General features: G+C 47.5%; 2 protein-coding genes across 2 annotated transcripts; both read right to left on the bottom strand.

Annotated features, from left to right (window-relative positions):
- Nucleotides 1–569: 569 nt before the first annotated feature.
- On the bottom strand, nucleotides 570–21,788 carry Lck (LCK proto-oncogene, Src family tyrosine kinase). Its single transcript, XM_026406819.2, has 13 exons — nucleotides 21,714–21,788; nucleotides 9,403–9,512; nucleotides 9,033–9,114; nucleotides 8,785–8,875; nucleotides 8,472–8,570; nucleotides 8,222–8,325; nucleotides 7,897–8,046; nucleotides 7,461–7,613; nucleotides 7,156–7,335; nucleotides 5,106–5,182; nucleotides 4,861–5,014; nucleotides 4,640–4,771; nucleotides 570–1,177 (listed from the first exon to the last, which is right to left on the bottom strand). The coding sequence occupies exons 2-13, from the start codon at nucleotides 9,505–9,507 to the stop codon at nucleotides 975–977; spliced, it is 1,530 nt and encodes a 509-aa protein (XP_026262604.1). The 5' UTR covers nucleotides 9,508–9,512; nucleotides 21,714–21,788; the 3' UTR covers nucleotides 570–974.
- A 2,357-nt stretch (nucleotides 21,789–24,145) lies between these two features.
- On the bottom strand, nucleotides 24,146–25,687 carry Fam167b (family with sequence similarity 167 member B). Its single transcript, XM_026406864.2, has 2 exons — nucleotides 25,279–25,687; nucleotides 24,146–24,376 (listed from the first exon to the last, which is right to left on the bottom strand). Exons 1-2 carry the CDS (start codon nucleotides 25,534–25,536, stop codon nucleotides 24,146–24,148), a joined length of 489 nt encoding a protein of 162 aa, XP_026262649.1. The 5' UTR covers nucleotides 25,537–25,687.
- Between the last annotated feature and the right edge of the window lie 340 nt (nucleotides 25,688–26,027).

Raw genomic sequence — 26,027 nt, 5'->3', positions numbered from 1 at the left:
CTATTGCTCTTAATATAAAGCAGAGGAAGGTCATATGGCATGTCCAGTCCCTAGGAGGTTCTCCTCCTTTGGGGAGAGGGTGAGGAACGCTGTCCCATTTGAAGAGATTTGTAGAGGCCCATATAGCACAGTTGTAGGGCCCTCCCTTGGCCCCCAACATCACCAGGGCTGAAAAAGTTCAAATATCCACTCGTCCCATACCTCTCTCTCTCTTTTTCTCTCTCTCTTTGGTATTAGGGATTGAACTCAGGGGCACTTAACCACTGAACCACATCCCCAGCCCGTTTTCGTATTTTATTTAGAGACAGAGTCTCACTGAGTCACTTAGGACCTCGATAACTTTCTGAGGCTGGGTTTGAACTTGCAATCCTCCTAACTCAACCTCCCAAACCTCTGGGACTATAGGCATGTGCCACCACACCCAGCTACTCATCCCATCTCTTAATCCAACTCAGGGTGACCTAGTTTCCATCTTCCAAATCCCTAGTATCTCCCCACAAGGAAAGAAGGTGGTGCACAGCAGAGAGATATACAACCTTCACCAACTGAGATTTATTGAGCTCCTGATGTGTGCCAGGCCCTGAGGAGGAGTACAAAAGGTATCAGATAAGGTCCCAGGATGCAAGGAACTTCTGGACCAGAGAAAGAAAAGAGGTAGACAGAAGCAGGTGTCAATCATAAGCCTCTTTCCCCCCTCTGTGGTCTCAGAAAATGGGAGTGTCTAGAAAGAGACACTTTAGATCATCGTCTCCAAAACATATGTGCACAGATTATACATGTACAAGACACATGTAGAACCCACACAACTATGGGATATGCATATGACACACAATACACATGTGTCACATGTGGGTGAGATTCATGTATAAAGTCCATAAGTGCATAGGTCATGTGAACGTGGCACAAGAACCCCAACTTCCCAAGCCAGGGTGGCCAGATGGGGGAAAGCCTCAAGCCAGCTAGGCCTATCAATATCAAGGCTGGGGCTGGTACTGGCCCTCTGTGGCCGTGAAGAAGTCCTCCAGTACACTTCGTAGGTAGTCAAAGGTGGGTCGGTCCTCTGGATGCTCCTTCCAGCACAGCATCATGAGGTGGTACAACTCCTCTGGACAGTTGTCAGGCCTAACCATGCGATAGCCTCGCTCCAGATTCTGAATCACCTCAGGATTGGTCATCCCTGGAGATCAATAGGAAACAAGGACATCAAACCTCCAGGCTTTGAAAGCCCACAGGCAGGGCTGATGCTAGAATTAGGATCTTAAATATTCCCCAAAGATCCATGTGTTGAAGGCTTGGTCCTCAACCTTATGGTCCACAGTCCATAAGCCTGTGACACTTATGGGAGGTGGTTGAACTTTTAGGAGGTGGGGCCTAGGGAGGAAGTGAGATCATTGGAAACCTGCCTTTGATGGGGTATTGGACCCCGACCCCTCCTCTTCTTCTTTGCTTCCTAACCTCCATGAAGTGTTTCCTTACAGTAACAGAAAACTGACAAATATAGGCGATGTTCAGAATATTTAAATGGCGTGGTGTGAGTACCAATCCAAAAGGTTTTCATCAGTGGTAGGCCACACTAATGGTACCTGCTAAATATCAGTGAGACCACTGGGAGTTCCTGTTACAGATTACACACTCAGTGACACACATGTTAGCTGTGGGACCTTGTGTAAGCCACCTCTTTGAACCTCAGTTTCCTCACCTGGAAAATGAAGTAAAGAGTTGTTCCTACCTCACAGAGTTCTTAAGGGGACACAGTGAGCTAGTGCATACAAAGCACCAGGTATAGGGCTTGAACAGGAGAGGCTTCATAAAGGCACCTGAGGTTGTTATGATTTGGTGGGAATGATATGGTGGTCTGGACCCAGGGCAGGAGGAGGCATCTCTAGCTTTGGGATAAGGCACATGAGGAGAGCAGATGGACCTCCAGACTCCAGCAAAACAGACTCTGCCCCTCACTGAGAAGGCTCACCAGGCCTCTCCATGAGCTATATGAAATAGTCATTGGGTTGGTAACCTTCTTTTGTGCTACTCCTAGTCCCCATGGTAGCTTCTGGCCCCCATGGCAGCTTCTGGCATGTACCTTTTCTCAAGAGGAGGTACTCTGGAGAACTGCATGGTCACAGCAATAATTTTGTGGTGCTGGGGATTGAACCCAGGGCCTTGTACATGCGAGGCAAGAGGCAAGCACTCTACCAACTGAGCTATATCCCCAGACCCACAGCTCCCTATTTCTACAATACCCACACAGCCTCTGATTTCTTCTTCAGTCTCTTGAGAGAAGACAATTAATCCCCAAAGACCAAATCCTTCTAGTTTTGCTTTTGTTTTTGAGATGGGGGTCTTGCTATGTTACCCAGACTGACCCAAGCAATCCTCCTGCTTCAGCCGCCTGAGTAGAATAAACTATAGGCATGCACTGTGAATGCTTAGCAAAATAAAAGTTTTGCTCCTGCAGAGTTTGGGCCTGGTCAAGAGTGAAAAAAAGTTTTGCCCACATCTTGCTCTGGGAGGCCTTTACCTTTTACAGGTCCCTCACATTTTAAAATCAGGACACAGAAAAATGCAGACCAGGGAACCAAACACCCATGAAGAGTGGAGGGTGCCAACCCACAGACAAAAGCCAGCCTAAATATAGCTCACAGGCCCACTTTGGTTTGTTCCATATGGTGTTTTAAACAATTTGAATCAATCACCTATATTTGGAAATAAGCAGGTTTTCCTAAAACTCCAAGTTTGGGCTTCTCTTGAAAAAAAAAAAAAAAAAAAAAGATTTCCAGCCTCAGTTGCCCGTGCCTGAAATCCCAGCCACTTGGGAAGCTAAAGCAGGAGAAATCTAAGTTTGAGAGCAACTTGGGCAACTTAGCAAGACCCTGTCTCAAAATAGAAAATAAAATGAGCTGGAGATGTGACTCAGTAATAGAATGTCCTTGGGTTCCATCCCCAGCACTGTTAAAACAAACAAACAAACAAACAACAACAACAATAAACTCCTTCCACTGGAGCAGATGCAAATTCACCAAGGTCCCTGTTGCTTCCATTTGTCTCCCTGACCTTAATGCCACCTGTCAGTTCCTGTTCATCATCATTTTCTTTTCTGTGGTGCTGGGGATTAGACCCAGGGCCTTCAGCTTGCTAGGCAAGTGCTCTGCCTCTGTCTATATCCCCAAGACCTGTCATCCTGCTTTCACTACCTTTTCTTCTAATGGAGACATTTTCTATGGGTTTGCCTCCATAGGCACAGTGGAGGATGGGAAGGACTGTAGGCAGAACACCTGGAGTGTGGTCTAGGTCCAGCAATGGCCCTGGACTATGTGAGGGGAAAGCCCAGGGCAGGGAGCCCACCTCTCATCTGAACACAAGATGCCTTTACCTTCCTAGGAGTAAAGTTCTTTTCACATTTTACTGGGAATGTGGGAAGCCTCTGCAAATCCAGCCACTGTGTTCCATAACCTCCCTGCTCCCAATTTCCTTTTCCATTTCCTTTCCCTAGAGTTTCTTAGTGAGTTCCTTTCAAAAAAAAAAAAAAAATTATACCACTGGGACCAAGCGTGATGATGCACCCTGTAATCTCAGTGGCTCAGGAGGTTGAGGCAGGAGGATCACAAGTCCAAAACCAGCCTCATCAACTTGACAAGCCCTAAGTAATTTAGTGAGACCTTGTCTCTAGATTAATTTTTTTTTAATGGCTGGAGATATGGCTCAGTTTTTAAGCTCCCATGGGTTCAATCTCTGGTACCATTAAAAAAAAAAATTCCACCCCTGTCTTGGATGAATTTAGGGTTAAGAATATTGTTCCAGACATGGAGGATGTGGGGATAGTATCTGTTTCTCCCTCTTTAGATGAAAAGCTTCAGAGGAAAGAGAAACCAGTATTTAGTGAGCACCTACTATGAGTCAGGCTCTTTCACAGAATCTCTTTTTTCTAATATCAGGAAATTGAGGCTGAGAGAAATGACGTTACTTGCCCAAAGTAATGATTAATAATAGCTTAGTATGAGCTAAGCAGTATTTTTAACTTTTTTTTCTTTCCTTTCTTTCTTTTTTTCTTTCTTTCTTTCTTTTCTTTTTTTTTTTTTTTTTTTTTTTTTTTTGTAGGTATATGTAGAGGATTGAACTCAGGGGTGGCTTTGGCTTTACTACTGAGCTACTTCCCCCACCCTTTTTACTTTTTATTATTTAGAGAGAGGGTCTTCCTGGGTTACTGAAGCTGTCCTGGAACTTGTAATCCTCCTGCCTCAGCCTCCCTTGTCACAGAGCCCAGCCTATTTTGATCTTACATTTAATAGATACAAAAAGATAGAATGATCTGATCAAAGCCAAACAGAAAGTTAGAATCAATGGCCAATCTGGTTTAAAAAAAAAAAAAGATCTTTTGACTCCCAGGCTAGATCCACTTCTACCATACTAGGCTTCCCATGCCAGAATTAAAGAAAGGATCTGGAAAAGAAGAACAAGATCCAGAGACAGTGATGAAAGCCAGCGCTGGGATCTGCTTAGGATCGTTGGAGTCACACTCCTCAGAGGATACAGGATAAGCAGCCAAAAGTTTCAAATTCGGAACCTGGAAAGCAGTGAGTAAGAAGACAAAGATTTTTCTGCCCTTCCCTATAACCCTGTGGTTCCTACCCTTGGCACTGACCTGGGTAAGGGATACGGCCATGGGTAACAATTTCCGTCAATAGAATTCCGAAAGACCACACATCTGACTTGATGGTGAATGTCCCATAGTTGATGGCCTCTGGTGCTGTCCACTTAATGGGAAATTTGGCCCCTGTAGGGAGGTGGGGAAAGAGTGAGGTCACCCAGGTCTGCCTGGCCAGACCCTGCAGACCCCAGAACTCCCTCATGTCCCACACCTACCCTCCCTGGCTGTGTACTCATTGTCCTCAATGAGCCGTGCTAGGCCAAAGTCTGCAATCTTGCAGCTCAGGGTGTCAGACACCAGGATGTTTGCAGCTCGCAGGTCACGGTGGATGTAATTCCGCTCTTCAATGAATGCCATGCCCTCTGCAATCTGTTGGCCAGGTACAGGTCATCAGCCCTGGGCTGGGCATCCTCACCCCACGGGTCTGTACCCATGCCAAACTGCTCCCCAGTCTCCTTACTTGGGCTGCCATGTCCAAGAGTTTGTTGATGGTCAATTTGATGCCCGAGGAGGTCTTGAGAAAATCCACCAGGCTCCCTGTGGGCAGAAGCAAGAGTTGCTGACCAAGTTGCCCGAAAGGGTCCCAGACTCTCCTCCCCTAACTGGAATCTAGAGGCAGTGTCTGACACGTGGAAAGGAAGAATTAGGAGAATGGAGGAGTTCAAGGTGAGTATGCTCAGGGTATAGAGTATGGTTGGAGGGGTCTGTAAGCTCCTTGTCAGAATAAAGTAGGCCCCAACAACTTAGCTGGGCATCCAAAACCTTGCCTGCTCCACTTTGTGGTTGCTCTGCCCACCCCACTTCTCTCACTGCCCCCACTATGGACAATTTTCAGATTCTTCACACAGACCACTAGATTCTCATCTCAACATTTCTTTGTTTTATCTCTGCCTGCTAAAAAAATTCTATTCTTGTTTCACAGTCCACTAGATTATTCTTCTAGGAAGCCTCTCTAGATCTTACCAGGTTTAATAAGTTACATCATCATCTACATTCCTCTGGCATGCTGGAACTTCCCCCATGGCATAAACTTTGGTTTTACCATTGCCCAAAGTTAAAATCAAGTTTCCCTTATAGTAGAAACCTTGTTTGATTCATCCATGTCCAAGCATCCATGTTTTCAGTGCCCAGTGCTGAATGTATTGAATGAGAAGTAGGGAAAGTGGTCCCTGGAGGCCTGAGAGACCACCTCTCTGGTAGTGGAGGGCATCTGGGAGGACACCATGGATGTGAGTTGTTGGGACAGAGTTAGTGACCACTTGCCCTATCCAAGAGATTAAAACCCCATGTGAAGGGCTGGTGATATAGCTCAGTTGGTAGAGTGCTTGCCTTGCATGCACAAGGCCCTGGGTTCAATCTCCAGCACCATTAAAAAAAAATGTGAGAATAACAACAACCTGTCCCCACTATAAGTGCTGAATTATGCAGCAAAAATGAAAACCTCACTCAGACACAGTAAATATGTGGACATGTGCTGCCATTCAAGTATTAGGGGCAGATGCATCAATTCCAATGTTCATTTCCAATGAGCCTCAGAATCCTTCTCAACTCAGCACTCTAAGCAACTATAAAAGTTATTACTCAAGACAAAACCTCTTTGCCACTTCCAGAACCCAGTAGCTAATTAATAGTTTATTTCTCTCCCTGAAAGAGAGACATATCTTGTACTCCCAAACAATCAGAGCCAGATAACAGCAACAAATTTATGGCAGAGATTGTTCTAACTCTCATCCTCACAAAGACCTTATGAGGGAGTGCCTATTGCATTAGTACCATTATTTTACAGATGAGAACCATGGCAGAAATAAGTGATGTGATCTGCCCAAAGCTACATAATCATGAAGCCAAGACTAATCCAGGCAGTCAGACTCTAGGTCCTTAATGGACATTGCATATTATTTTTGGATGAGCCCTTTTAGATTTCTGCTGTTGAACTTAGAGGAGCTGAATACCACAGACAGTACAGGGAGTTGGCCTATACCACACATGGCAAGTCAGTGGCTTCAAAGCTGAGCCTAGAAACTCATATCCCTCTTGATAGGATTCTCACTCTGTCCAAAAGCAGTCCCAGAGAGGCGTGGGGCTCACCCAGAACTGAAAAGGAGGCTTTGGAGCAAATCCATCCTCCCAAGTTTCCAGGGAAGAAAGGAGAGAAACAGAACTAGGGACCTACTCATTTTCTGAGATCAAGCATCCTGAGATGCTTTGACTTTGAAAAAATGCAAAAGGGACTGACTGCAGGTCAGGAAAGATGGGGATGAATATTCTTCCAAAGGCTACCACCTCAGGCTGGGTCGTAGACAGACTCAGATGACACAGCTTCTTCTCAGCCCTGTAGGTGGGTCTTTAGATGCCCAGGAAAACCCTCAGTGTTTGGCCAGAGCAAAAGGGGTATCTCCCCCCCCCCCCCCCCCCCCGCCTCACTCCAGTAGGATAGGGGTAGAGTAGAGGTAGGAAGGGGTGGGAGGCAGCAGTGTCCTCCAGCGTCCAGGTATGGCTGTAGCACCCACCATTCTCCATGTATTCGGTGATGATGTAGATTGGCTCCTGGGTGACCACCGCGTAGAGCCGGACCAGCCGCGGGTGCTGCAGCTGCTTCATGAGGTTGGCCTCAGCGAGGAAGGCGTCAGGGGACATGCTGCCTTGCTTCAGGCTCTTCACTGCCACCTTCGTGTGCCCGTTGTAGTACCCTGGATAGGGAACAGGAGGGAGTGAAGGAGTTGTGGAACTCCTGCTCCCAGAGCCAAGCAGCTGCCCTGAAAGTGGACGCCTCCCTCTCCCCTCTTTCCCAGCAGTCTTGGAAGCCCGTACTCACCCATCCACACCTCCCCGAACTGGCCGGCCCCCAGTCGCTCCACCAGCTTCAGCGTCTCCCTGGGAACCTCCCACTCGTCCTCCCACCAAGGCTTCTGGGGCTTCTGGGTCTGGCAGGGGCGGCTCAACCTAGTGCACAGCCCATCAGAAGTATCTGCAAGGGCAAGGGCAAGGGCAAGGGAGAGGGAGGGGGCTGTCAATATGCGAGGCCTTGGGTGCTTTCCCCAACCCCCAGCTCTCCAAGTTCCCTTCTAGAGGAATGTAATGAAGCGGGGTGAAGGTCGGTCACCCTACATCTGGGCTGTAGGGTCAGGTACCACATCTCACCCACTTGGTAATGAAGGAGTACCCTGAAAGATGGTTGAAGGGTACCCCTGAGAAGGACTAGGGGGAGACAGGCTGATAGGGCACAGGTGAGGGGTCCTGCTGGGGCTCACTGGTGTAATGGCGGACCAGTTCATGCAATCCGGGAAAAGTGATGCGAGGGGAGATGTAGAACCCGCCGTTGTCTAGGTTACGGATCTTGTAATGTTTCACCACCTCTCCCTGATTCTGGTCGAAGTCCCGGACCGACAGTGAAAATGATCCTGAATGAATGAACAAACCAAAAAAAACGCAAAGGAGAAGGGGTGGCCTCCTGCTAGCCGCACTGTCATTGCAGCCCAGGACTAGGGCTCAAACCCCGCTCCTCCAGCACCTACTCTCCCGAGGCCCCGCCCACTCCTCCGAGGCCCCGCCCTCAGGCCCCGCCCAGTCGCTCACCAGCTGTGCTCTCGCTTTCTCGGATCAGGAAGGAACCGTGCGTGTTCCCGGGCGCCAGGAGCTGCCGCTCAGCGTCCTTGCGGCTTAGGTTCTTGAAGAACCAGCTGCGCACGGAAGAAGCGAAGGCCGTCGGCTGTGGGTCCTTTTTAACTCCATCATCCTCAAGCATTCGCCACCATCCCCAGGACCACTCCCCGCTCCGAGATCCCTAGATCCGTTCCCACCCACACCCACCAAGGTCCCCACTCACGGTTCGGGTTCCAGACTGTTCGCTTTGGCCACGAAGTTGAAAGGGATGAAACCTTCCTGGCCTGTGGTGAGGGACTGCGCCTTCCACCACTCGCCGCTCCTGCGCCACAGGGGCAGTCAGCTGGAGACCCTCGATCAGGGTCCCCAGTAACTCAGGCCACCGCGACCCCTGGATCAGCATTCTGGAGCCTCGCATTTTGTCCCAAAGGAACCCACTTCGAGCCAGTCAAGGACCCCAGGAGGGATGCAGTACCCGGGACAACGCTTTCTCACAGAATCCACAGTGCAGGGTGGGTGGGTGGAGGGGCACTCACTGTTCCAGGATACGGAGCTGTTCACCCTTCTCGAAGCCCAGGTCTCCGTCGTGAGAGGGCTCATAGCTGTGCAGGGCGATAACCAGGTTATCTGTAAAGACAGGGGGCGTCAGGGAGAACCGGCCTAGGAGAATAGAGTTCTGGAGACTTGGACCAAGAAAGGGCAGAGTATGACGTAGAAGGGAAGAGAAGGCCAATAGCCAAGGATCCACAGACTTTATTTTCCCGGCTCTGCTGGTTGGGGTCACCTTGCAGTGGAGAGGCTGGTGGGTTGGAGCCCTCATAGGTGACAAGTGGGTCCCGTACTTCAGAGCCATTCCTCAAGAGCAACTGTGGGATGGGAAATGAGGGTGGGTAAGAGAAGGATGACCGCATCAGATCCTGGCTCCCCTCCTTTCTGCCTACTCTCCTCCATTTCTCCCACCTGATTTCTGAATTTGCCCACTGTGTATTTACTATGTGACCTCAGGAGGGTCCCTTCCCATCTCTGGGCCTCTTTTTCCTTCTGTATTCCAGGATCTGCTGTGTTATTTCAAGGGCCTCTAGTAGTGAGCTCTTTCTTTCTCCTGGGCTGCACACCCGCCTGGCTCCCTCACCAACCCCCATCTTGCCCCTTACCGTGCCCTTGCCATCCAGTGGGACTATGGGATAATGGCAGTTCTCACACACATCGATGTTTTCCATCCAGTCATCTTCAGGGTTTGAGCTGCAGGTACAGCCCATGGTCCCTGAGGAAATGGAGAGGGGGCTGAAGGAGTTCCCCCTAGATCTGTTCCCCCGGACATCAGGCATCTTAGGGTGTTGCCCTGGGAGTTTCCGAAAGTACCTGAGATGGTCAGCGGCCAGACCCCCATTCACCAGCCACAGAAGAGCTGAAATGAGGGTTCCTGACTGGTGTCCCCTCAGAGCCCTCAGGCCACAAGTACATTGACACCAGGCCTATGCCTCACATATGCTCCGCCCCCCACCTGGGATGGGCAAACCGCCACAAGCACCTTTGTCAGTCTAGTTACCCACTTCCTGCCTCCCCACCCTCTGCCAGTCTCCAAGTTGAGGACTACCTCCCAGAGGTCACACACTTTACCAAGACTTGAGGGAGACCTAAGTTTTTGATCAGATTCTCTTCTACCAGAGAAGATGATGCCCCCTCTCCTAATCACAATTTCCCTGCCAACTAAGGAAGCTGGTGAGAGACCCTGGCTTCCAAAAGTCACCCTCAGGCCTCTGCCCTCCCCCATACCCACACCCACACAATCTCCTTCTAATAGGGTTTTTCTTCTCACCAGCAGAGAACCCATCACTGGCCTTGTTGGCCAGAACTTTTTGTTTGTTTGCCTGTTTTAGCAGCGGAAACTTTTTGTCAGATGAAACCAAGCAGAACTACATAGACACAGCAGGTAAAAGAAGAGCTGTCTGCCCAAGTCAGAGTGGGAGCCTCCCTCTGAAGATGACTGGATGGAAAACATCCTTCCCCAGGGACTGCTCCTCAGAACTGCTTGGAAAACACTAGTCCTCCGATAAAATATAATTTACCTTGCATTCAAGACCACTTAATATCAAGATCAACTCCACCTTCTCAATCTGTTTAGCTATACACACACACACACACACACACACACACACACACACACACACAGCCTAACTACCTGCTGAACTTGAACTTCACTTCCAAGGTTCAACTCAAAAGTCACCTACTCTGTGGAACCCTTCCATTGTTCTTTGTTTTTCTATCCCCCCAGGCCCCTGGATCATTCTACTCAGACCACAGTCATCAGCTCAGGCACTGAGTTCCATGATGACTGATTTATGCAGGAGTCCTACTGCCTCTTCCACCCCCTTGATGAAGGGTGCTTTATTTGCCTGAAAGCCACTCAGCACTGAGAGCTAGTTATTATTAATAAATGTCAACTGATATGCAGAAGATCAGTGCACAGATTCTCCCACCTGTAAAGGTCTTAGAAACTATCAGACTACCCTCTGAGTTTATTTATTTATTCATTTATTGGAGAGAGAGTCTAACTCCTGGGTTCAAGCAACCTTCCTGCCTCAGCCTCCCAAGGAGCTAGGATTACAGGCCAGAGCCACCAGACCTGGATTTAACCTCTTATTTGAGATAAGCAAAGTGAGGCCCAGGGAAGCCTGCCAAAAGTCACGGAGCCTCTTTGAGGTAGAGCAAAGCTACAGCCGCTGATCTATACTACATAGAAGCTGAGATGGGAGCCCTGGAGGTTTCTGGTTAGCAAGACAGAAGACAGGCCCTGGAATCTGAAAGACCTATGTTCAAAAACTGGTTGTGACACTGTGACTTTACTGAGATCATTCTTTGAAGCCTGTCTTTTCCTCTTCTGTCATGTGGGGATCATCATCCCTTTTTTGTCATCTTATATAACTGTCATCTTAGTATACACTTTGGAAAGACTTCTACCAGGTCTCATTCTGCCCCATCAGCCCCTGCTCTGGAAGGTGGGAAAGTGGGACTTTTTGCTTCAGGCTCATGTTTCTTCAACTGAGATACTCAGAACCTCCTGCAGATACCGGAAGTCATGGCATGCACGTCTTCCTGTAACATGAATGTTGCTCGATCTTATTCATATGAGTTGAACAACAAGGACCTCTTGTGCAGGAAAACACAAAATGCTCATGGAATATTAAGTCAAACCAAAAGACTTTCAGAAAAAAAAGGAGCAGAGTCACTCTTCTTCCTACCCCAAGGATTGCTGTCAGGAGGGCAGGAGGACATTTGAGAAGTCCTGCCAGGTCAGAGTTCACTCATTGTGACTGTATGGCTTTTAGGATGCTCATTTGATTATAACCAGGAAGTGATGAGCACTAAAAGCTCCCCAAAAAGGATTGATAGAAACCTGGAACATACCAAGAGCCGAGCTCTCTAATAAGGTAGACTAGACATATTGTTTGTGATTCAACACGCTTCAGAAAAAGCACAAGTTGGTTATGCTAGGAGAGAATACCAGTATCAGATGGGCTGCAGGCCTAGATCAGTAATGTCCCTTACTAGCTTGACAGTTTGGGAGACTTTGGAAAAAGGCAGGAAAAAGTTTGGGGTTAAAAAGAGGGGGTGGAAAAAAAGAGGGGGTCGATGAGGGCTGGGGTTGTAGCTCAGTGGTAGAGTGATTGCCTTGCATGTGTGAGGCCCTGGATTCTATCCTCAGCACCACATTAAAAAGTAATTAAATAAAATAAAAGTATTGTGTCGTGTACAACTAAAAAAAATTAAAATTAAAAAAAGAAGAGGGGGTGAACTGGGTTATAGAAGTAAGGAGAAGCTAGTGGAAGGGGCAGAAGGAATCTAGGATGGAGATCACACCTGGTCCAGGCTGAGATCAGGTGGGGAGAGAAGAGAAGCCACAGAGCCTCAGGGAGAGTCCAAGAGAGCATGCAGGGAGGATCTATGTCTTGGACTGAATCTTGATCCACCAGAAAGTATCTAATATCCTTTAAGACTGGGGACAGTGTGGGGCTCAGTGGCAAACACCTGCTTAGAATGTGTAAAACCCTGGGTTCACATCCCCAGGGAGAGAAGAGTCTGTAGGGAAATTAGCTCTTGGCTTGACTAATTGTATTATTATCTTTTCAGTGCATATTAGTTAAGTGTCTGATTAAACTTTGAACTATACACATGCTTAGCATGGACAAGGACCTGGGTTCAATCTCCAGCACACACACAAACACACACAAAGTTTTTAAACTAGAAAACAAACAAACAAAATAGTAGCTAAGTGAAGCTTGTTAGTAGGCAAAAAGTTCTAAACCATGAGAGCCATTGGGTCGGGGAATGTAGGACAGGAAGTGGCAATAGTCCTTGGGAGGGAAGAGTTTAGAAAGTACTCATGTAATTTGCCAATCTTGCTTTAAAGAAGAGAGGGAGTAAGGCTCCAGGTGCCCTGGTGCACCCCTATAATCCCAGTGACTTAGTAGGCTGAGGCAGGAGGATTGTAAGTTCAAGACCAGCCTCAGCAACTTAGCGAGAACCTGTCTCAAATTTAAAAAATAGGGCTGGGGCTGTAGCTCAGTGGCAAAGCGCTTGCCTAGCATACATGAGGCACTGGGTTCGATCCTGAACACCACATAAAAATTAACAATAAAATAAAGGCATTCTGTCCATCTACAACTACAAAAAAAAAAATTAAAAATAAAATAAAAAAATAAAAAGGTCTGGAGATAGAGTTCAGTGGTAGAGTGCCCTGAGTTCAATTCCCACTACCTCAAACAAAACAACAACAACAAGTTGAAGAGATGAAATGATAATAATAATTAATAAAAAGAAAAATAAAGCTGGAGAAATTGGAAGATCAAAGAGGTTAGGTGATTTTCCCAATAACACACTAAGGGTTCCTGTCAGAAGCAAACTCAAATCAGATCCTGTGACCAGCGTGACCAGCGTTTTCCCCTCCTGATCAGTTGAGGCACTGCCGGTCATCCCCCCAACGATCTGGCTACTCTTAAGTTGCTAAAGACGGTAGCCCCGATCTTGAGGGTAGAAATAATGCCACCAAATGTGTCTTCATGCGTAGGCGCGCCTTCCTGCAGCCCCATGGGTGGAGCTATGCTTACCTGTTCCCTTTGCCCTGTTTGGGATAGAATCTTCCATGGAAACGCCCTTTGTGTGTCCCCTTCTCTTACTCTGCCCTTGGGTGTGGCCTTCCTAGATGTCAGTCAACCTGCTGACAGCAGACATTGTGAAGCTTAACTCAGCCCCTTGAAACCTGACCCTTTGCCTCATTTGAATGGCTTCTCCTCAATAAAAAGGGTCAGCACAGCACGTGTAGGCTCTCTTTCTTCCGACCCTTAAGGTCAGAGGAACCGTCACAGCACCCCCAAAGAAAAAAGTATTTCTGTCTCATGTGTGGTTATTTCGCGCAGCCCAGTTCCCCTGGAGTGACCCTGAGTGTTTAGTCGCGAGCAACGTGGCAAGATCCCACGTTCTCTATCAAGGTATTTTCCTCTATTTTTCATCCCATTTCAGCCTACAGAGGAAGGGGTGTCCTGATAGGTCCCAGAGGAAGAGAGACAGGTCTGAACATGTGGACCACTCCCCATCCAGGACTTGACCATTGTGCTAACAAAGGCTTTTCTTTTGGACAATTCGCCTTCTACCTAGAATGCATGTTTCAGGATCTACATTTTCCTCACTGGTGAATGCAGGTCTGCACAGGATTCAGGAGTGTTGTGCTTCTGTGTGTAAATCCATGTTCTGCATGAGTCTGTGCATACAGAGGGATGCATAATAGATGTAGGTATGTACAGCAGGGCCCGTCCCTGTGTCACTGTGAGGCCATAGATACATACATCTGTTTATAAAAATGTAGGTCTCATCTTTCTGGTCTTAGTTTGACAAAAATTGCTGGGTAGCCAAAGTGATCTAACCAGGTTAATAATGAGGTCAGTAAAAAGAAGTCAAAATTGAAGCTTAATATAAATTTCTCATTGTCTGAAAGAAAGAAGAAAGAAATCTAAGGAATCCCCAGGGCTCCCAGAGCTGGCAATGAGGACGAATTCTGGAGTGAATGAAGGAGGACATTCTCTTCTCCCAACTCAGGAACTCAAGGCCAAGAGTGAGACTTGTGTAGATTCTAGACTATCTCTGACTAGGATCTATAATGTTCCTGGTTTCCCATGAGGCACAGGGAACTTTTTGCCCATTATTAGAGGTCCACCCAACCCTGGCATGTTAATCTTGAAAAGTGGAGTAGAAGCTGGATTCCAGTGCCTGCCCTTCTAGCCCCTCAGCCATGTGCTCACCCTGCCCAACACACACATCAGCCCTGCACACATGGTATGTTTAATTGATTCAAAAGATCTCAGGCTGTGTGCTTACCTGTGATCCCAGCAACTCGGGAGGCTTGGGCAGGAGGATCATAAGTTCCAGGCCAGCCTCAGCAACTTAGCAAGGCCCTAAGCAATTTAGTGAGACCCTGTCGCAAAATCAAAAATAAAAAGGGCTGGGGATCTGATTCAGTGATTAAGCACCCCTGGATTCAATCCCTGATACCAAAGGAAAAAAATCTCAGGCTGTGTGAATCTTCTGAACTAGGCTTTCTGGTCCCAGGGTTGTTGAGGAATTGTAGCTGTGGATTTCTGATTCTTGTAGATTCATTAATTTTTTTTCCCTTCAGTACTGGGGTTTGAAATAGGGCTTTACACATGCTGGACAAGCACTCTACCACCAAGCTATGTGCCCCATCCCCAGCCTCCTTTTATATTCTACTTTATTTTTTGTAGTACTGGAAGTGAAAAACAAGAGTATCCCACCTCTGACCTACATTCCCAACTCTAGTTTTTAAAATCTTTTTAATTTTTTTTTTTTAGTACAGGGGATTGAACCCTCAAATTAAACATTGAGCCACATCCTCAGCTCTTTTTTGTGTTTTATTTCGGGACAGGGTCTCATAGAGTTTCTTAGGGCCTTGCTAAGTTGCAGAGGCTGACTTTGAACATTCGATCCTCCTGCCTCAGACTACCAAGTAGCTGGGGTTACAGGTACTCACCATCACACCTGGCTAAAGCATCATCTTATTTTATTTTATTAAGTAGACAAAACACATTCTAGATTAATGTGTTTTTTAGTGTTCATTTTTTAGTTGTAGTGGGACACAACATCTTATATATATATATATAAAAACTTTATTTTATTTATTTACTTATTTATTTATTTTATGTGGTGCTGAGGATCGAACCCAGGGCCTTGCATGTGCCAGGCAAGCGCTCTACCGCTGAGCCAAAACCCCAGCCCCTGGACACAATATCTTTATTTATTTATTTTTGTGTGGTGTTGGGGATCGAACCCAGGGCCTCGCCCGTAATAGGAGAGTGCTCTATTGCTGAGCCACAACTCCAGCCCCTATATTAATGTTTTTTAAGTCAATGTATGTAAAGCTCATAAAAATGAATGAGCCAGACTTGGAGGTGTGTATTATTATCCCAACTATCTGGGAGGCTGAGGCAGGAGCAATTGAAGTTCAAGCCCAGCCTGGGCAACCTAGCAAGATCTGTCTCAAAACAACAAAACATCAACAACAAGAAAGGACTGGGGATACAGCTCAGTGGTACAGCTCTTGCCTAGCATGTGTGAGACCCTGGATAGTCCAGTATCTCCCCACAAAAAAGATGACATTCTCCCAACTCACCAACCAGACTGATTTTTAAAACATCTTGTCTAAAATGTGTGCCAACTTCTTGCCTGAGTTATATGGGCCAATGCTTTACATGAAGACCAGGTAGGCTCTTCTACTTTAGATCATTAGTGTACACAGGCCATTTTGTGGCAAAATCTGTCATAAATCATTTAAAACATTTTAAATACTTGATCTTTGTGTCTCACCGATATTTGGTTATTGGCAAAGTTGCATACGTTCAGTGAAGAGCCTTGGATATGGATACCCACATAAACCTCATCATGATACCCAAAAATCAGAATTGCAAGCTGGGTAAAGTGGTACATGCCTACAATTGCAGCAGCTCAGGAGGATGGCAGTTCGAAGCCAACCTCAGCAACTTAGTGAGGCCCTAAGCAACTCAGTGAGATCCTGTCTCTAAATAAAATACAAAAAAAGGTTGGGGATGTGGCTTAGAGGTTAAGCGCCCTTGGGTTCAATTCCTGGTACCAAGGGGGGGAAAAAATCAGGATTGCAGGCATAGTAAATAATTGCTAGTGGGTAAATCAGCAATGTGCCTAGGATTGCTTCTTTTTTACATGTTCCTTTTTTATGTAGTACCATTTTCTTTCTTTCTGTTTTTTTTTTGTGTGTGTGTGTGTGCTGAATTGAACTGACAGCCTCATACATGAGCATGTGCTGTACCACTGAGCTACACCCCCAACTACAAGATGTGTTTCTTTTCAGAAATTAGGTGTGGTTTAAACATAAAACTTATTCTGCTAGTTAGTTACTGTCATCAATAAGAACTATAAAGCAATTATTCTAATTGGTATTTGAGTAGAGGCCTCCTAACCAGTAATTCACCCCTTTTATCGAGTTTCTGCCCTGGGGTTACTTCCATGTGCATTTTCATCTTGGGAGTTTTATTTGGATGCATCCTTATTTATAGTGTGGCAATCCATATAATTTTTTAAATATGTATTGTTTCAGTTGTTGTTGGACACAATACCTTTATTTTATTTTTTTATTTTTTATTTTTTTAATGTGATGCTGAAGATCAAACCCAGAGCCTTGCACGACTAGGCAAGCGCTCTACCACAGAGCCACAACCCCAGCCCTCCATAACATTTTATGAAAGTTTCTACAGGTTATGGAAGCTCAGCTCATTATGTCCATTACATAGTGACTCAAGTTCAATCTCATGATCTCTCAATTACTCACTGGCAAAGGGCGTTTGGATAGATTACTAAACCTTTTAAGCCTCCCTCAGTTCTTCCATCTGCAAAATGGGAATAAAACTAGTAACTGCATCTGGGGACCGTTATGAGCATTTTAGGTTACATATAGATGATCCCATATAATAAAATACTTAACCTGGTGATTGGTATGTAATAAGGACTAAAAAACAAGAATAGGGCTGGGGGTGCGGCTCAGTTGTAATTAATTTAAATATGAGAATGATTTGGGGCTAAGCACGGGCATCTTATGATACCAGACTTAAATGTCTTCCAGACTAAAATGATCTCTACCATTTTCATTTTCTTTTGTGATTTTTGGCACTCCCACACACCACCTTTTTACCTTTAATGTGTTTACCCGAAATGAAAACTTTACCTCCTTCAATGAAAAACCAAGTATCACCAGCCATAAGTAAACAGAAGTTACACATTAGTGCACAATGATATAAGCACACATATTAACATTTGTAAATGTTCATCCATCATCCCCTGAAATTATTCACACACAACAGTGATGTAACAGGCTATAATGTGGGAAATGCTGCTCTGTGGGAGAGATCTTTGGGTTTAGGCCTCTGTCAGTGGCTTCAAGGAGCCACCACCTTTTTTTGCGGCTATGATGTCAGGAACTAGGCAAGCACCCTACCACAGAGCTACATTCCCAGCCTTAATTGGTCAGCCTATTGATAAAAAACTAACAGGCACCTCCTGTGTGCCAGGCTCTGATCTAGTGCCGGGGACACAGAGGTAAGCAAACAGAGAGAGAGAGTGCTATCACTTGGTCTTGCCCTCTGTGACAGAGAGGGTGTCCCTCTGATGGGTCACTTCATTTCACAGGAGGCTGTCATCAGCTGGCTGAAAGGTAATCTTTCTGACGCCTGACAACATAGCAACACAAGACAGCAAAACTGGCCAGGAAATAACATCTCAAAATCACCATTACTCTTTTACCAAACTACCATTTAGCTAAAGTTGATAAGGGTGTTGGTAGAGCTCTGTGACAAGGAAAAGCTCCTAGAATCAACAGGGCAAGCAAGCTGCCAAACAAAATGGAGAGTGTAAGCCAATTTGCATTTAAATATATGTATGTGGGGGATTCTTTCAAGCCAGGCTTTATGCTAAGCTTTTATTTGCATTATTTCATGTGATTCTTATGATAATTCTATGGTATAAGTGCTATTATTATCTCCATTTTACAGATGCAAAAACTGAGGCATCAACTGGGTACAGCATTTGTCTGAGGCCACATAACAAACAAATGAGGGGTGGAGTTTCGAGTTGAACCCTGGTCTGCCTGCCTCTGGGGACCAAGATCTTCATTGTGATGTCTCGAATCATTTATATGTGGAAAAATCTGGAAGGACACACACCAATATATTCCCAGTGAGTACATCCCAGAAGTAGAATTGGAGGGGGCTGCATTTCTGGTATTTCTTTTTATGACTCTATTCTGTCTAATTTTTTTTTAAAAACAAGTATGTGCTAATTTTACAATCGAAAAACAAAAACAACAAAACCACCACCCACACAAAAACTCTGTCAGAGGCACAATCCTTTGAGGAGTGTCAAGTACAGAGTTGTATCCTTCCACTCCCATCCTTGTCTCAAGAGGTGTAGACCCGGAACTGGCAGGCAGCACAGGAAAAAGAGGTTGTGTGCCCAGCAAATTTGGGAGACACTGGATCGGACAAAATGAATTAAGGCTTCTTCTCTAGAGAGACTTGCAGAGCTTTTTAACAAGCTAGCGCTGACTGTGAAACTCCTGGGGGAACAGAGCTTGTAGAAGAGGCCATGTTGATTGGGCCCTTTTCTTTCCAGGTGCCTCTTGGAACTAGTGTTCTTTAGCACAAGCGTTGGAGATACAACTCCAGACACTTTAAAATGCACACTGAGGTGGATTTTTAAAGATCACATTCCAGGCAGGCATGGTGGCCCACACCTGTAATCCTTGGGACTCAGAAGAATGAAGCAGGAAGATCACAAGTTCAAGGTCAGCCTCAGCAACTTTGGGAGACTCTGTCTCAAAACAAAAAATAAAAAGGGCTGGGGATGTAGCTCAGTGGTCCTAGGTTAAATTCCCTGGTACCATGGACTGGGGATGTGGCTCAAGTGGTAGCGCGCTCGCCTGGGGTGTGTGCGGCCCGGGTTCGATCCTCAGCACCACATACAAAGATGTTGTGTCTGCTGAAAACTAAAAAATAAATAAAATCTTTAAAAAAAAAAAAATTCCCTGGTACCACCAAAAAAAAAAAAAAAAACCACATTCCAGAGCTGGGGGTGTAGCTCATTGTAGAACTTGTATTATTTAGCGTGCAAGAGCAGAAAAAGGACAAAAGGGAAAAACAAAACATTCCTGGATGATATCTTGGTCCCACCTGCCCTTACCTCCCCTCTCCTCAGAAATGCTTTCATAAATTGAGCCTGATCTTGAAGCACTAGTTGTAGGTATTTTATGGATTTGTAAGATCCAGCCTGTCGTGTATGTGTAGCCCCTGCCTGTACCTCTGAGCAGACCTGCATACTTAAGTTTTCTTAGGATGATATTAATTGTGGTGTTTTACAGAGAGGGAAAGGAGGAGGAGGAGGAGGAAGAGAGAGAGAGAGAGAGAGAGAGAGAGAGAGAGAGAGAGAGAGAGAGAGAGAGAGAGAGAAACTATATAAGGGGCCCTCTTCTAAGGCAAACCCTATAGCCTATCTCAAAATCCAGTGTGCCTTCGTTCTCACACTCCACTACACACAGGAAACAAGCTCAGCTCGTTTGCAAAGCCACACCACAAGTGTGAGGGAATGGGCGGTTCATTGCCTTGCCAAGGCCAAGCGCTGAGTAGGTGTGATTCTGGGTGTGGACAGCCCTTCCAACCCTTAGTGCATCATTTGCAGGGAAGGAAGTGCCTGGCTTCCCCTAAGCACCTACTATGTGTCAGGTACTACCCAGGGCACATCACAGTCATTATTTTCTCTTTGACCTCCTGCAAGTACCCTGAAAGGGAGAGATCTATTATTGCTCTTTACAGATAAGTAAACTAAAGTTTGGAGCTATGAAGCTACTCAAGGAAATGGCAAAGCCGGAATTCTACTTGGGTTTTCTGACCCTGAAATGCACATTCTTCACACTACACCACACGTCTAGGCTCTCTTACCTTTACTCTGAGGACTTAGTCTTTATGGTCCCAAGGAACAGAACCCAGGAATAATGAATGACCTTGGGCTTCACTCTCCAAAATGGGCCTCTGTTCTAAAACTTCCTTGACTCTTCAGGAAGCTTTCCAGATCCCCTTGAGGGAGGTCTTCTCCCTCCTCTGAACCCTCAGCTCATTCTCTGCCCCTGTCCTTGGCCCTTTCTCCCTTTGAGAAGAGTCACTGTCCCTGAGCCCCAAAAGCTAGGGACACTGTCTGATGGATCCACCAGCACAGGGCTCAGTGCAGGGGACTGCTCATGCCTGTCCAGGAGTAGATGAGCCCTGTTGGAACTCAGGGAGAGCTTCAGCATGTTTCCAGTCCCCACAACAGGGGACAGGCCTTGGGGCAGGAGATAGGAGAAAGGCTGGGACATGCTGACTAGGTGGAAAATATGTGACAAGAAAAACTCCAGTGAGGCAGGGGAAACCTGGAAAGTCTGGCTGAGGTGGGGACTACCCCCAGAAGCTGAAGGCTCAGAGTTAGCCTCTCCGAAGACCGGAGGTAGCTTTCAGTGCTGTTCTGAGCTCCCCCACCCCTGGTTTGAAGCCGGAATGGGGAGGACAAACTGACCTATACACGCAGCTGGGGCTGAGCAGGAGGGTCAGGGCAGAGGGGAGGACATCCTGCTGTGACATTTGGCAAGGCAGGAAAGGCAACTTTCCAGATGGAAGTTCAGAAGTTCCTTGCCTAGGGCCAGCTGTACTCCTGTCCGGGATAAAAATAGCCCTTCCTCTTTCCTCTCTCATCGTTCTCTTTCTGAGACTTCCCAGAGTCAGAGCAGATGTGTCCGCCCAAGGACTCCATCCCTGATGACAAATATCCCCTCACAAACCCATTCGCTCCCCTTGGTAGTCTCCTCCCTCTCTCAGACAATGCTGGACACTTAGGCTAAGGTCACTTCTCACACCTCCATCTGGATCCTCTGGGTGACTCTCTTGTCTCTTTCAGGAGGTTCTTGTCTGGCTTAGGGACCAGAAGTATTGATTCCTGGGTCTTCTGACTCAAGATTGTCCTATGACCCTTTTCCATTGTGGAGCAAAAAGGTGTCCCAGCCTAGGCCACTACTCTCCAGGGTTTAGCTCAGCCACCGCTTTACTGGTGGGTCTTAAATGCCTCATTCTCATGGGGTGAGGAACTGGACGTGGTGATTTCTGAAGGCCTTTTTAATACCTGATGTCCATGTGCCAGATCTCCAAGAAGCAATAATCTCCTCGTCAGATGGTGGCAGAGGCAAGAGCCATCAATTTCCCAGGAAAGGGGAGATCCAGCTGACCTCCAGTGATGTGTTTCTCTCAGCCTGAAGGGTTGCTGCAGATGTGGCCCTACACATAGCTTCAGCCCTCTGGGCTCGGCTTCCTACCACAGTCCCTGGACCCCTGTTCCCAGTACTCCTTACCTGTCCGGCCCAGGAGCCCTCTGGCCCATTCACATGGTCCTCTTGGCCTTGCTCGGCTGCCCAGATATAGTCTCAGCTCCCCTTGCCGTCGCAGTCACCACCTGTCTCCCTGCGCCCACGTTCCACCCTGACTTCCTGCCTCCTCCTGAGGGCTCTGCAGCCAACCAGGCCCCAGCAGCCCAACCACAAGCCTGTAGCACCCCAAGCTTCCTGTCAAAATAGCCCCCCGCCCCTCAGCCTCTAGGGGTCCTAGACATCTCCAGGCCGGACCCTACTCATTCTGAGGGTAGTATTTGGAAGTTTAAAGTGCAGGGGAGGATGTTTGATAGACCCTCCCTCCTGCCCTCCAGACTCTATCAGGGCAAGTGATTCATGGGCAGCCCTTGACTCCAGTGAGTGCAGGCGAGCACACACCTGCTCAGAGAAAGGCAAGTGGCACCATTATCACAGTGTGATTGCTGAGTGGCCCCCTTGTTTCAGTCTGACAGCAAAGGTAACATCATTTGTCAGGTTCAGTAGCACACACAATATAATCCCAGCTACTCATGAGACTGAGGCAGGAGGACTGAAAGTTCAAGGCCAGCCTAGGCAACTTGGTGAGATTTTTGTCTCAAAGTAAAAAATAAAAAGGATTGGGGGTGCTGGGGTTGTAGCTCAGTGGTAGAGTACTTGCCTCACGTGTGTGAGGTGCTGGGTTTGATCCTCAGCACCACATAAAAAATAGATGAATGAAGTAAAGGTATGTGTCCATCTACAACTAAAAAAAGAAGGACTGGGGGGATGTAGCTTAGTGCTAAAGTGTCTTTGGGTTCAATCCCCAATACCAAAAAAAAAAAAATGTTCTCATTGGCAGTCAGAGGATAGAACAATATGACTGTTAAATAGTTAGAAGACCACATGTGTTACAGTCACACTTGAGGCTGAAACAGTTGCTATAGTTAGGACAGAACAGTACTCATGTCATTGCAGGGCTTGGACAATAACTTCATTAGAATCACAGGATAGACTAAGGACGGGACAACCCTTCTACAGACAGAACACTCACAACATCCTGCGTTGGGAGTCAGGATGGACAACCTTCAAGAGGAGAGGGTGACAGCTATAGACAGAGGGCAGGATAATGCTCATTAATGATGGCTGATAGGTGGGGCAGCACTGCTAATGCAGGCAGAGGCGAGACCACAGCCCCTGGTAGAAGAGGACGGCCTGGCACCATCTCCTGCACTGGTGGAAGGCCAAGAAAATGCACTGCTCCAGGCACACAAGGGCTTTGGTCAGACTGTCAGCACTTTCTGTAATCAGCAGGAGGCAAGAAACTTGCCACAAACAGCAGACAGGCCAAATTCAATTTCCTGCATCCAGGCTGGAAATGGCACCCATCATAAACTGAGGACCAGGTCATCAGTGAGTGATATATGAAGAGCTCTGGTGGCCCCTCTCAGGCCCAAGAACTGAGCCTGGACCCCACTAGGAGAAAAGTGTAAGTTCATGGCCTCCTGAGCTCCACTGAGCAAGCAGTGGGGGTGGGGAGAAAGGGAGCCCACAGAGCATTGTTGGGGTTTGTGAGGTGGAAGCTGATGCTGTCTGTGTGCACCTCAGCGGTGGAGGGAAGGGGGACAGGAAATGGGTGGGGGGAGGAGGAAGCCTGAGTTGGAAAGTCAAAGAGGGTAAAACAGAAACAAAGGCTGAGAAACACAAAAGTAAAAAACCAGGGTGATAACAGAGCCCCAGGCCTGGTGCAAGGTCCAGCTGCCCTTGCCAGGTAAACCTGAGCACTTCATAGTCCATCTCTGGGCCTCTGTGCAAGAGTAATCATGTGATGGTAATGTTAAGTAATACATCGGCTGGGTATTTACTGTGCACTCCCTCAGTTGAGCCATAGTCAGTTACCTGTCCAATGAGAATTAGTATCTTTATTTTAGAAGAAGACAGATTCAGGGAGTAATTAGGGACCTCCTAAATGTCTAACAAATAAATGGGGGAGCTGGCTTTAAACCCAGGCTTATCAGATTCTGCATTCTTTTTCAGTACTGGGACCAAACCCAGGGCCCTGTGCAAGCTAAACAAGTGCTGTCCCACAGAACTACACCGCCAGCCTAGATTTGGCATTCTTCAGTCACCCACTGTACCTAAATCACCTCTTGTGGGTAGGATTTCAAGTTTTTTACCACTTCTGATCATGAGCTGTGGGGAGATGGGGCTGTAATAGTCCTCTCCACCCACAACCAGATCTTCTCTTCTCCCTCGAAACCCCTGGTCCCAGTGACGGACAGAGGCCTTGGGCCTAAATGAAAAACTGCAGAAACCTTGATGGGAGGCAGAGGGCTTTATTGAGGAGATTGGGGTGGGGTCTAAGAGACCTGAATGTGCCCCCACCACACCAGGTGCTGGCCCTCTGGGATACCCCTTCCGTCTGTCTTCCCAGGTCGCCCTCAGCAGAGGGTGAAGCGCCGGGTGCTGATGTTCATACGCGTGAGGCCCAAGTGCCTTAGCGACGGGGCTAGGGCCAGGCCGGCCCAGGGCTCCAGCTCCAGCTCCAGCTCGGCCTCGTCCAGCAGTTCCTGGTGCTGGTGACAAGCTTGGTCCACCTTCAGCCGGTGCAGCTGGGCCCGCAGCCTCAACAGCTGCCCAGCCAGCTGCCGGTCCTGAGCCTGCATTTCCCGCTGCGGCCGAGAGGGGGCGTGAGCCTGCGGGGCCTGCTCCAGTGTCACCTGCCTTTCTTACTTTCCTGTCAACACTCTGGGCCTTTCTTTGCACTGGTTTGTCCCTGGCTCTCACTCACCCTAGCTTCATCCTTCCCCATCTCTCAGATCTTGCTCCACAGGAGGATTTCTCAGCGCTAAAGAGCCATTATTATGCAAATATAGATGCCTGGGACCCCATCCCAGGTAAACTAAGTAAAATCTCCAAGTTAGAGCACAGCATGGTGGCACATGCCTGTAATCCCAGCGGTTTGGGAGGCTAAGGCAGCCTCAGCAAAAGCAAGGCACTAAGCAACTCAGTGAGACCCTGTCTCTAAATAAAATACAAAAAAGGTCTGGGGATGTGACTCCGTGACCGAGTGTCCCTGAGTGAAATCCTTGGTAACCCCCCCACCCCCACCCCCCAAAAAAATCTCCAAGTTGGAGCCTGGGCACCTTTATATGTGCACATATTGGCTTGACAGCTAATATTCAACACTCTCCTCTTCAGATTCTGCCTACAACATGATCAGTACCTTCTTTTGTATACTTCACTGTATTTCTCTGAGGGCATAGCAGTTCCCAAAGTAGGGGAGGCCATGTCTTTCTCTACCTATAACTGATGGTCCCCCAAGGGCAGGGCTCTCTCCCCTGACCCACAGGAGATAAGCTCTGTAGATTGATGTAATCCTTCTTCAGCAAGACTTTCCACATAAAATAATAAACAAGGATATTTCTGGCTCCTGAGCCCCAGAGACACAGGAGCTGGCAGTTGCTGGAGTTAGGGGATCTGTTCTCATCCCCTCCCCACACCCATGGTCTTGGGCCCTAAGGAGGATTGGCCTGAAGACCCCATGTAAGGCAATCTAAGCCACCAGACTCACCAGCTCCTGCCGGAGCCACTCAAGCGCAGAGTCCATTGAGTCAAAGCCGCAGATGGCTCCAGGTCCACCGGCCCCAGGTTTGGCTTGGGCCCTGTGCCAGGCCTGGCTCTGGACCCTAGCGGTCCACTCCAGATATGAGGGTCGACGAGTCTGTAGCTGCAGCTTGGCTGTCAGTGCCTTCACAGAGTCCAGGCTCTCCTCCTCCTCTTCCTCATCCTCCTCATCCACTGCCTGGAATTTCGGTGGCCCCAGGGACATGGTGGGTTTGCAGTGAGTGACAAGGCAGGGCTGCTGCTCTGGGATGAGGGAAAGGCCTGCAATATGGTTCGGGGAGAGGTGGTAGAAGCTGAGAGTAAAAAGAGTGTGCCAGAGAGTGGGTGACGGTGAATGTTCAAGGTGGGATAGAGAGTCTGAGTGTGCCAGGCTGGGTGAGCATATGGGTGTATGAAGCTAAGTGTGCAAGGACTGGAATTTTCCTGGAATCCTAACCAGGAGCCACGTGATGCCCATCCGGTGGGGGTAGGAGGAACCCTGCTTTTCTAGTTCTTTAGATGAAATTTATTGTCTTTGCCCAGAAGGAGACTCCCAGTTCCCAGAAAGGAAGTTGCTCCAGGATAAGAAAAGCATCATTCACACCAGTCTTGGCTCTCTTCCCAAGACCCAAGACCAGAAGTTGAGAAGGGGAGGAGGTTGACAAGCTGCCCCATCCTCATTCACAGCACTAGCCCATCAGCCAAGGAATAGGGCCC

The sequence above is a fragment of the Urocitellus parryii genome, chromosome 11 (assembly GCF_045843805.1).
Source record: "Urocitellus parryii isolate mUroPar1 chromosome 11, mUroPar1.hap1, whole genome shotgun sequence".
Classification (NCBI taxonomy): domain Eukaryota; kingdom Metazoa; phylum Chordata; class Mammalia; order Rodentia; family Sciuridae; genus Urocitellus; species Urocitellus parryii.
This window is presented reverse-complemented; position numbering and strand designations above follow the sequence as displayed.

What these genes read in the sequence shown, in the direction of transcription:
- Lck (XM_026406819.2), bottom strand. Translation starts at nt 9,507, where the DNA reads ATGGGCTGTACCTGCAGCTCAAACCCTGAAGATGACTGGATGGAAAAC. An exon ending in CAGCTCCGTATCCTGGAACA is followed by an intron (nt 8,571 to 8,784) that starts GTGAGTGCCCCT and finishes CCTGTGGCGCAG; the next exon opens with GAGCGGCGAGTGGTGGAAGG. An exon ending in AGAAAGCGAGAGCACAGCTG is followed by an intron (nt 8,047 to 8,221) that starts GTGAGCGACTGG and finishes TCATTCATTCAG; the next exon opens with GATCATTTTCACTGTCGGTC.
- Fam167b (XM_026406864.2), bottom strand. Translation starts at nt 25,536, where the DNA reads ATGTCCCTGGGGCCACCGAAATTCCAGGCAGTGGATGAGGAGGATGAG. An exon ending in AGTGGCTCCGGCAGGAGCTG is followed by an intron (nt 24,377 to 25,278) that starts GTGAGTCTGGTG and finishes TCTCGGCCGCAG; the next exon opens with CGGGAAATGCAGGCTCAGGA.